At 31.0% G+C, this 11992-nt stretch overlaps 1 protein-coding gene across 12 annotated transcripts in view; it reads left to right on the top strand.

The window, feature by feature from the left end:
* The window catches only part of SLC4A7 (solute carrier family 4, sodium bicarbonate cotransporter, member 7), a 114552-nt gene extending 103642 nt beyond the window's left edge, over positions 1-10910 (top strand). For 5 of the 12 annotated variants that reach the window (XM_012644522.1, XM_012644528.1, XM_012644521.1 and 2 more), the window contains 2 exons: positions 4358-4465; positions 6707-7674. In XM_012644522.1, the coding sequence (XP_012499976.1) occupies positions 4358-4465; positions 6707-6788 (190 nt within the window). In that variant the 3' untranslated portion in view covers positions 6789-7674. Of the gene's footprint in view, positions 1-4357; positions 4466-6706 lie in introns of all 12 variants that reach the window. The other 7 variants (XM_012644525.1, XM_012644532.1, XM_012644524.1 and 4 more) reach the window with 4 other exon arrangements.
* Positions 10911-11992: the final 1082 nt, after the last annotated feature.

The raw sequence follows: 11992 nt of genomic DNA, 5'->3' as shown, positions 1-11992 counted from the left end.
ATTTGTTATTGCCTGTCTTTTTGATAAAAGCCATTTAAACTGGGGTGAGATGATACCTCATTGCAGTTTTGATTTGCATTTCTCTGTGTGTGCGTGTGTATACATGCACACATATATACACATATACATATATACACACATACATATACACACATGCCTACATTTATTTTTAATTCTTATGAATGCATAGTGGTTGCATATCTTTATAGGGTACATGTGATATTTTGATACGGACATACAATGTGAATTAATCAAATCAGGGTAATTGAGGTATCCATCACATTAGGCATTTAATGTTTTTTTATGTTACGGACATTCCAATTTTACTCTTTTAGTTATTTTAAAGTATACACTGATTTCTTGTTTATAGTCACTGTGTTGTGCTATCAAATATTGTTCATTCTATCTAACTATCAAACTAATTTTTGCATCCATTAACCATCCCCACTTTATGCCCCACTCCCTGCTACCCTTCCCAGCTTCTGGTCACCATCATTTTACTCTCTATCTCCATGAGATCAATTGTTTTTTAACATTTAGCTTCCACATATGAGTGAGAACATAGGAGATGTGTTTTTCTGTGCTTGACTTATTTCACTTAACATAATGTTCTCTAGCTCCATCCATGTTGTTGCAAATGGCAGATTTCGCTCTTTTTTGTGGCTATATAGTATTCCATTGTGCATATGTACCACAGTTTCTTTATCCCTTCATCTGGTGATGGACACTTAGGTTGATTCCAAATCTTGGCTATTATGAATAAAGCTGCAATAAACATGGGAGTGCAGTTATCTTTTCAATATACTGAATTCCTGTCCTTTGGATATATACCTGGGATTGCTGATAGTCCTATTTTTAAAAGTTTTTCGAGGAACCTCCATACTGTTTTCCATAGTGGTTGCACTAATTTACATTACCACCAACAGTTATGAGTGTTCCCTTTTCTTCACATCCTTGCCAGCATTCATTATTGCCTTTTTGATAAAAGCCATTTTAACTGGGGTGAGATGATATCTCATTGTAGTTTTGATTTGCGTTTCTCTGATGACTAATGATAAGCATTTTTTCATGGACCTATTGGCCATTTGTGTGTCTTCTTTTGAGAAATGTCTGTTAAGATCTTTTGCCCATTATTTAATCGGATTATTTTTTTCTTATTGAGTTGTTGGAGCTCTTTATATATTCTGGTTATTAATCAGTTGTCAGATGAGTACTTTGCAAATATTTCCTCCCATTCTGTGAGTCGTCTCTTTACTTTGTTGATTGTTTCCTTTGCTTTGCAGAGTTTTTAGCTTGATTTGATCCCATTTGTCCAGCTTTGTTTTGGTTGCCTGTGCCCTGGGCGTATTACTCCAGAAGTCTTTGCCCAGACCAATGTCTTCAAGTGTTTCCCCAATGTTTTCTTTTAGTAGTTTAATAGTTTCAGGTCTTAGATTTAAATCTTTAGTCCACTTTAATTTTATTTTTGTATATGGCAAGAGATAAGAGTCTAATTTCATTATTCTGCATATGGATATCCTGTTTTCCCAGCACCATTTATTGAAGAGACTGTCCCTTCCTCACTATATGTTCTTGGCACCTTTGTCAAAGATAAGATCACTATATATGGATATATATCTATATAGTGGATGTATATCTGGGTTCTCTATTCTATTCCATTGGTCTATGTCTTTGTAAAGTTTAAAATCAGTACATGAGTCTAAAAATAATATAGCTCTTTCCTTTTTGCTCTTCATTAGGGCTTGGGTCAATGTGTGATATAAAATAAACATTTTCAGTAATCCATATCATTAGCCAATCAGATACCAGTAATCTATTTTCTGATAGCCTTCTAATATGTAATTATGTTTAGAGACCCTAAAACTCTCCTAGTTTCCAAAGGTATGATTTGACCATTGGCAGTGAAGGCTTATATTATGGAAAAATTATTAATGTTTCATGTATAATTTATCACATGATTTTGGTGATTTATATTTAAATTTAAGAACTAAAGATACAGAGGGAAATGCAGACTTTTTTTGTAGCTTTAAGAGGTTAATAATCTGTATTTATATACAGACCCTATTCCTATTTCTATATATGTTTCATTTCTGATTAGCTATTTAGAGTAGAGAGATAGGTTTTAGAATGTATATGGGTTCCTTTCCTGACCAGTTGATGGAAAATGTTTGTTGGTATTTAATTAACTTTTTTCAACCTTTAAAAATGTTTTTAAACTATTCTTTATAGTTTTTACAGAGGTCACATTTGGACTTGAACATGTTGCTAGTTGTGACAAATGAATTAATCCTAATTTTCCTCTATACTTTTGCTAGTAATTTTTGTTGTTGGTATTATTTTGTGTCACCTTTCATGATTTTCCCTCAAATTTTTATACACTTTAAATGCCAAGTATAGAATTTTAATATATGTAGCTGTATAGTGCTTTGCTTTGCTAGGTTCTATAAATGTTTGTTAAATGAATTAATACATTAACTTCGTTGATGTACTTTTATAAAAAAAGTATAGAAACTGCCATGATTATTAGTAACTATCACCAATTTGCTGAGAGTACTTGCCACTTAATTTCTCTTTTTTTTTTCCTGGGGATTGGGAGAGGAATATGGCCTTTAGGAAATCAGGAAGTACATGCTCCCTTTGCCACTTAATTTCTATCCTGCTTTATCACTTTCTTAGTGTGATTATACATGGACCTTGACAAATTTAAGTGGAGTCTATATTGTCTGATATTTAACAAAAAGAATGGCTATCTATCTCTAGTTTTCCTTTTGTCTTTTAAGTGCTGACATGAGCCATGATTAATGGTTCTATGCTTAAAATTTTAACATTAAGAATGCCAGGAAATGGTTAACTTGGCTATCTGCCAGAATTTTATATCTTAAATAGCTTTGGATTACTTGCCATGAAGATCAAATGAGATAATATATGAAAGTATTCAGAAACTATAAAGTCCTGTAAAATATGAAAATAATTTATATAATTTATATAAGGCAGAGTTTTTCCCATCTAGCTTTATTTTGGGGGAAAACAAAATAAATACCTTCTTTAAAAAAGTGGTTAATTTCTACTAATGGAAAAGCTCTCCTTAGAGGAGAATGTTTAGAAGCTAGAAAGTTTTTTAGGAATTCTTTCTTCAGTTATTTGAAGTTGACAACCAAATGAATAAAAGTTTACTCAGGGTAGGCAGAGTTTCAAGTTGTATGGTTCTGCCATTATGAACTTGGGCATTCAAATTTTGTTTATTTTTAAAAAATTGACTTGGTAAAGCAGCCATTCATGGAGACTTTTGAATGACCATGTCACACTTCTTTGCAGTCTTAAATTTTAAACAACATTCAGATTTTAAGTGTGAACAGAGCTAGCTAGCACTTTCTAAATGACTGCTGTGAAGTCCTTTATAACCTAGCTGCCATCACAGTGTTAATTTAACATTATTTAATCATTTGTATTTATAGCTTATTTGCATGAATGTTTTTCTATTGGTGAAGGAAAAGGACTTGCAAATATATTGCTATTAGCTTTACGATACTTTCATATTACTTGTGACTGACAAATTTGAGCCCCAAATTAATTATTTATCTATATCATCATTATTGGATTTTGGGTCTTGACGTAATTTTTTGTAATATTTCATAGAAGCATAAAACGTTGACATTTGTCCCTTATTGTAATAAATGGATAGTATTCTATTCTTTTGATTTTGGTAAATTTGATAAAATAACACTTCAATGCTAAATATGTGAATGTCAGTTTAAATTGGTATTTATGAGGTTGTTTTGTGTTACCTATTGAAGTATTTTCAGAGAGCTTCGGTTCATTTTAAAGTGTTACCTTTCTGAGCATTCTTAATTATTTGTAAAAGCTATGTAGAACAAGATTTTTTTAAGCATAATCTTAATTTTTTTACATACTTTAAATATTTATTTGATAAGATTAAATTTGTGCCAATTATAAAAGTTTCTAATTGATTCGAACCTGTAGTTTTTATATTTATATGCACATTAATATATCCTATGGTATTTCAGTAGTATACTTATAGCCAAGATGATCAGAGGGCATCGTTATTACTGGAGTACTGCTGAAGCCCCAAATCAGATTTCGAAGCAGTTTCATAAATATGTCCTGCTAACTCAATTTAAAAACACTATTTTTGATTATAGAGAAAGATATAATTCTCCAAAAAGTTTTGATAGCAGAACTCCAAAATTCTGATAACTTGCTAGACCTTTAAGTGCATGGCAAGGGTTTTCTCAATTTTAAGTTGATGAAAGCAAATAATTCTATAGATGATAAGTATGACAATATTAATGCTTTTGCAAGTACTGAATACTAACCAAAAAGTATATTTGTTCTTCAGTGTTGATCCCTCAGTTGTTAACATATCAGATGAAATGGCCAAAACTGCACAGTGGAAGGCACTTTCCATGAATACTGAGAATGCCAAAGTAACCAGATCTAACACGAGGTAGTTATAACTATTTATGCATTTTCTAATATAGCCAATTTTTAATTTACTTATGGATAGCTATGCAGTAAAACCATTAAATGTAACTTAATTTTCCTACTTTATATTCTCCTTACTTAAAAACAACAACCTTCTTTCCTTTCTCTCTTTCTTCTTCCCTTCCTCCTTTCATCCATCATTTTAATGTATACTGGAATCAGATGTAGGTAATCATTATGTTTTGTTATTTTAAAATGTATAGTTGCCTATTTTGAGCTATGTTATAGTAAATTTCATATAGCAGTATGGAATAAATATATAAAACAACAAAAACCTTATAAAGAAATATAATTACTAGGATTTAAATAAATACTATAATTGAACACTACCTCAATCATGGTTTCTGACAGTCTAAGAAAAAAAAAAAGGAGAATTGTTTTCTTTCTTGTGTTTTTCTTTAGTTTTAGCATACTATTTCCTCAGGTGAGGAAAACATTTTCTTTGAAGATATTTGGAAGAAATTTAATCCATTGATACAAAGGCCATTCAGTTTTATAATAGACCATGTATTTTAATTATTGTATAATCCTTTCCTTACATTTCTTGTTATGTAACCCTTTTTCTTTCTTTTGCCCTCACTTCAAGGCCTGAGCCCTCAGGGGTTCTATTCTGATAATGATTAGAATAGAACTTTACTTCTTTGAAGTACTTTACTTCTTTGGTTCTCTGGAGAAATGAGACCTGTGGGGTACTCAGTAATTTATATTCAACAAATATTTCTTTTGTGTACACCTTGTGACAGAGGCTGTGTTTGGTGTCCGTATATTATGCTTGGGCATCAGATCAGAACTTTTCCAGGCAGTCAGTCACATAGCTATTTCTGTTTAGTTTCTGTGTTTCTTAGCTCTTTTAATAATGATTAACTTTTTCTCATTCTTTCCCTACCCTCTTTTAGAACATTTTTCCTACTTGATCTCTATCATCATATGTTTCTCTTTTCTATCATCTGAGTTATAATTTCTAAGCTAGGCTGTTTCCTTTCTTTACTTCTGTCTTTAATCTTTGAAAGTTCTGAAGTTAAACTCTGTCATTTTGGATCATCCAGTGCAGCCAGAATTTTACTAAATTTTCTTTTATACTCTTAATAATTTTTCACATCTTGCCAGCACCCCTGGCCCTCTTCGTCAGTATAGTTATGATAAAAATAAAGGCCTTACAATAATACTAACGTGTCTTTTATACTCCTGCCTTTCATTTGGGTTGCGCTGCAAATCAAAATCACATGGGAAGGAAGAGAATGTCTTGGCAATGATGTTTAACAGCAAAACTGTTTTGAGGGACCTTTCCTTCAGTTTGTCTGGAGAAGGCATACCTTTTGAAAATTTTTTAGAAACCAGATATACATATTTTATAATTAAACCAATTCATTAAATCCATATACCTGGAGTCATTGTGTTTGATACTAACTTGAAGATCCAGAATAGGTGTGTTGCTCTTGTATTTATGAGCAGTATTTGGGGAGAGAAGTTTTGTAAATTTGTTACCTTTTGTAGGAAATCATTTGACACTTACCTATATTAAGAAAAATTCATATATTAGTAGACCTGTCAATGAAATAAAGGTCACATGCTACAATTCTGTCCATACGTGAAATAAAACTAATAAATCCAATATAGTCATATACTGAGCAGTTTTAACAACCTCTTCTTCAGTTATAAGAAAAACATAAATTTCAATTGCAAAGATATGCAATTTTTTAAAAAACAGAATTTTTTTTTTTTTTTTGAAAGACAGGGTCTCGCTCTGTTGCCCAGACTGGAATGCAGTGGTGTGGTCATAGTTCACTGTAACCTCAAACATCTAGACTCAAGAGATCCTCCAGTCTCAGGCTCTCAAGTAGCTAGGACTACAGGCAAGCACCACCACACCCAGCTAATTTCTAAGTTTTTTGTAGAGACAGGGTTTCACTATGTTGTCCAGACTGGTCTCAAACTCTTGGCCTCAAGTGAGCTTACTATCTTGGCCTCCCAAAATGTTGGGATTACAGGTATAAGCCACCATGCCCAGCCAAAAAATAGAATTTTTAAAATTTACCTTTCCAGTTAAGTTCCCTGATAAAGCAGTAAAATTATAATAGGAAATCATAAGTTTGTAGTGTTAATAGTCATCTCAAAAGTCTCAATATAGTATTCAGTGTTGGCCATATTTAGAATCTAATAATTTGTTTAAAAATTCTTTATTCTCATTTTTTGCTTTAAATAGCCCTGAAAAACCTGTGAGTGTGAAAATAAATATTGAAGATGAACCAAGAAAGAAATACCTGGATGCTGAAACTTCATTATAGAATCGAACCAAGAGAAATTATATATAGAGAGATATATAGATATATACATATATAATGTGTGTGTATCATGTCACTATATAACAATATTGTATGCCACGCTATTTATGCGTGACTACTGTTTTTTTTTAAGTAGTGTCTGAAGTTTGTTATGAGCACCATGGAGACTTTGTATATAGTGAAATGGTCTCTTTGAAGTGAGGTACATGATTCTTACTATTCAAATATTTATTCTGTTGGAAAATTTTTTTTCTATTGTACAATAGAGAAATGTGGAGAAATGCTTTCAGTCTACTTTTCTTAAATCACTTTGTTCATCTGTTGCAATTCATATCAACCTTAAGTGATACATACTTTTATATATTTATAGTTTTTACATGAGTTTCTAAAGATTTTTACATATTATTTCACTTTTGTTAGTGCTTTATGGGAAGAACGGGAGTCTTTATGCCAGTGCTATGGGAAAAATGGTAACATGTCATGCTTTTCTCTGTGTGTGTTTCATTTCTGTAGATGTCTATTATGTTTCAAAAATGATGGCATGTTTTTGGCCATAGAGGTGAATGTAGAACAATGGAAACTTTCTAAATAAGAACTATAGTTTTTAACCTTTATGTTTTAGAAAATTTTTTAAAATTTTAAAGCTCATATCTATATTTCCATTGTGATAAGTAAAATTGCAGGTGGTTTTATAATTGAGTACCCATACCAGTCATAACTTAATGAATTTTAAAAGCTGTAAAATGCCAATTTGCAATAGTTAACTTTTGTTGCCTTTGTAGAATTTTTTTTTCTGAATCCTTACACTCTTTTAGAGCCCATAATTCCCATTGTGTTTTCTGCCTTTGTTCTCTTTGTCTTACTGGTTTAGTTTGTATCAGGCTCAAGTTCTTGATTATTTTTCTATTATAAGTAGTATGATTCAATAATCAGGAGTCAGAATTCTCTCGTGTGGGTTTATGATCAGTATTACTTTATTAAGAATCACTTGCATTTTCTGTTGTTATTTTATTGTGTAGATTGTATTTAATAGATTGTTACCTGTGATTTTATTTTAAAATATTTTATTTATTGTAATTGATATGCTCAAATATTCTATAAACATTTGAAAAGGTAACAGAGTAAATTGTTAATGTAAATAGTTGGTGCTCACTTGCATTTATGTTCATTATCTGAAGCAGTTAAGATTTTAGATCGTTGATATAAAGCACTGCCATGTTTGTATTTTAAAATGAAATTAGACATTTTATGTTTAGCTCAGATTGATGGCATTCTTCCTGTTTGGTGTTAATATTTGTTAGTTTTTGCTTTTCTGAGCTGTATTTTTAACTTCTAGCAAATCTTTTTAGTCATCTTTTACTCTTGGCTCCACATAAAATAAATAAATGTTCTTGTTAAGCCTGTAGGACTGGATGAATGGGGTTATGAAACTGATTTGGAAAGAAAATAATTTACAGAAACCTAATTTAGAATATTGAGAAGCCACAGAAATATCAAAAATTGTAACATGAATATTAGGGTGAAAATTTTAATGAAATTCCAATGCTCTCTCTAACCATTTATAATTAAACACAATAATATAAAGAACTGATCTTTTAGAGGATCATGAGGAATGCCAAAAGCTGATATTTTAGCAATTCTGGTGTTTTTAATTCATTCTAAACTACATATTAACTAACATAATTTCCTCATCTGAGACCATATCATGAGATTCTAATTAAAATGGTGGGATTCAACTTTTGCCTCAGATAAGAGGTTGGAAATGTAGCTGCTTTTCTTTAGAAAATATAGCTGACATCATTTGGTACTGCCTAAAAAAGAGTTAGACTCTGTTGGCAATTGATAGAGTGTTACCCATGGTGCTTATGATTGTTTATGAGCTTCCATTGAAGTGATTCTTTTTTATTCATAGCAGCATAATCATTTCCAAAGACCCCAGTATTTGCTGCTAGTTTTTAAACTCCCCTGATGTACCTGAACAAGAGGATTTCCTCACATCATTTCCTTGTGTCTGGACATCAAAGGGTTAATAACTGTACTTATTTTACAGAAAATGGTTTTAAAATTTAAACTGAAAACTACCTGGGATCATAGTGTCTCTGTTATTTTATTTAATTATGTATAATAATTATCCAGTGCCAGAAAAACCATAACTTGCAAAATACTTTGCTCTCAAAATGTTTTTACCATGCTTCTAATTGTTAATGGTTTCTGCTTTCTTTTGATTACTTGACTTACAAAATGATCTGATATGACTACTCCATTGAAGAGCAAAGGTAACTCATGTTTAAGTCATTAACTGCTTGTTTTAAGTGGTTATCATATTTCTTCCACTATTTTTGAAAAATAACAATCATGAATAGCATTCATTTGCAAGACAGTGAAAGATACAATTTACTGCACATGTTGATTTTTAAATGTTGCCTTAAATAGGTGTATATAAGCAGTAGTAATTGCTATGTACTGATTTACCTCAAGGTGCAAAATAATTAAAACTGTACATATTCCATTTACAAAATAAATTCAAATAAACAGTCCTGCACTTTCTTAGATGCCTTGATTTCCAGAATGGAGCTTAGTGCTACTGAATACCCTGGCCACAGAGCCACCTCAGGATATTCTTTTTTCCATCCTATTTTATTTATTTATAGATGCCTGTTTACAAAGACTGTAGTAAATCCTGATGCTGACCATCTGAAATTTAGTTTCTTCTGAATGCTGTTTCAATCTAAAATAGCAGCTTTTGAGAAAATAATGAACTGACTTCCTTATGATAAAAGGATGATGATTCTATATATTCTTTAATAATATTAGATATGCCGAAGTGAAGCACATCATCTTTCTGAAGAGTGTGTGTGTGTGTGCATGTGTTTATGTATGCGTGTGAGAGTGTTAGCAATCTAAATCTCTTGTTTAAGAAAGCTTTGGTGTACCAGTGTTCATGTTTGCCAAGTGTTCTGTAAAAATGTGTAGGACAAAATTTTTATGTGCTGATGCATTTATAATATTTATAATGCAGATTTGTTTACCACTTAAAATTATAACTTTTGTTTTTCTGTATCCAAAAAAGCATTTCTGTTTCTTCCATATACTCAAAATTTCTGTGTGAGTATAATAGCTTTCTAACTTTTACCTTTCACAAAGGCAGGTTCAAAATCCTATAAAAAGACAAATGTCCGCTGAAACTGAGGTATAACACCAGAGCTTGCTTTGTTTAAAGGATTATATCATGTACATCAGTTCTGTAAATGTGCTCAACAGTTTAACATGTGAATACTGTTTTAAAGTGCTCAGATTTCAGATGTGTAAGCCATTGATACAACATTGTAATTCAAACGTTTATTTTAAATAACTTAATGTTTTAAATTTATTTATGTAGATCACATCATTGTTATCATATGCAGTGAAAATATGTGAAATGTCTTTTGGTTTATTCCAACAATTATTTATTTTTTAGGGAGTAAATTTAAAGACTTCAAGGATATTCAAAGTTTAAAATAGTGTTCAAATTGCAATATTTGGTGATTTTAATGTAAAGTCTTTTTCCTAACTTTTCAAAAAGTAAAATGTCAATTTTAGGAAAACATAGTTGGAAATGGAATCATCTAAAGATCATTTTTAAAATTAAATTAATTAGCACATATTGACTTCAACATTTGACTTAAAATAATTGTTAAACCCCAGTTTTGTTTTGTTTTTTTAATCTGATTTTTTTTGCACATTGATTGCTTTTTTTGTTGTGACTTTTGTTGCTTTATTATTCAAGGTTTTTTTTTTTTTTTCCTGGGGGGAGGTTGTCTTCTAATGTTTACTATGTTTAAATAAGCAAAAATTGAATTTTATTGTTCATTTATATAATATTTGATACCTTGGTATAATTTCACAGTACAATTCCAATTTTTATGACTTTTATAATTACACTGATTTTTTTTGTAATAAAATCCAAAGTAAATTAAACATTTAAATTGTAGAACTGTTATTTTTCATTTATATGAAGTACAAGTCTCTACTGAGTCTGTAATGTGAATGACCCTGCCTTTCAAATTTGTTTCATAATTGTTAGAGGAAAACTATTTTTTTGGAGATGTTATTAAAGTTAATTGAGCAATAAAAGTCTACTTAATTGGTTTTTTGGCTATTGTCTTTACTTTGTACTTTGATTATTAGAAGAGCTGCATCTCTTTTTCAACTTGAGATGGGGTGGGGGATGAAGGAAAATGAGTAATTTCTGTTTCCTACCACCTCATATTCATGTTTTTCAGTAGGAGAGAGACAAGAGGACAGTGAGAAAGAAAGATGAAACAAAATAGTGTATATTCTGCTATGATGTTTGATAGTTAAGAAATAGTGAAATTAAAGCCCTCTAAAAAAGGCTGTTCCATTTTTTCCCTATTTTAAGACATGTTTATTTAGACATTTTGCTATATGATGTGTAATGATTTGCATGATAATAGTGAACTCAAGGGATGTTTTTCTTTTTTGGTTTTAACGACTGTTTTTATTATGAATTCTTTCCTTACTAGCAAAGGACAGGTCTTGGATTGTTTTCCATCTGGCGTGTATGTAACACTTTCCTCCTGTTTGCTGCACTGAAAAGCTTCTGATATCTCACCTTGAATTTGATAACATTTGGAAGTAAGATGGGTAAATGTAGTTATGTTTTTGGAAATTTTATTTGAAAATTTTGTTTACATTTATTTTAGGAAAAATACTTTGTCAATTTATAATTCCAATCCAGAGAACTCTGAGAATTTTTTAGGAGGAGAGGGAGAAAGAGGAAAGGAAAATAGTGAATTTCTCACTCATTTTTGTTTGAGCTGTTTGATTTTGCTAATTGAGGCTTATCTGATCTCTTGACTATCAGTTTTTTCCATGGTTGACCTGTACGTTCCTACCTCTATGCTTTAAATGAAAACATTTCTGTTGTTTGGAAAACCTTCCTTTCTGCTTCTATGATATTCTTTCAAAGCCTGATTTAAATTCTGCCTTTACTTCAACTTGTTCTCAGCCTTCTGCTTTCGATCTGTAAGATCATTCTCACCCCTCCATTTAAAGTGTGTATGTGATTAATTATCCCTTTCTCCTAGACCATTAGTCTAGAGGCATTTTAGAAATTTTGGGAAGTGGTTTTGTCTTCTTGTTGGGTCCATCCTGAATGTCTATTTCAATGCATATTTAAGTTACCTTTATTCTTTATGCTATAGTTG

The sequence above is a fragment of the Propithecus coquereli genome, unplaced genomic scaffold, assembly GCF_000956105.1.
Source record: "Propithecus coquereli isolate 6110/MARCELLA unplaced genomic scaffold, Pcoq_1.0 Scaffold214, whole genome shotgun sequence".
NCBI classification, from domain to species: domain Eukaryota; kingdom Metazoa; phylum Chordata; class Mammalia; order Primates; family Indriidae; genus Propithecus; species Propithecus coquereli.
This window is presented reverse-complemented; position numbering and strand designations above follow the sequence as displayed.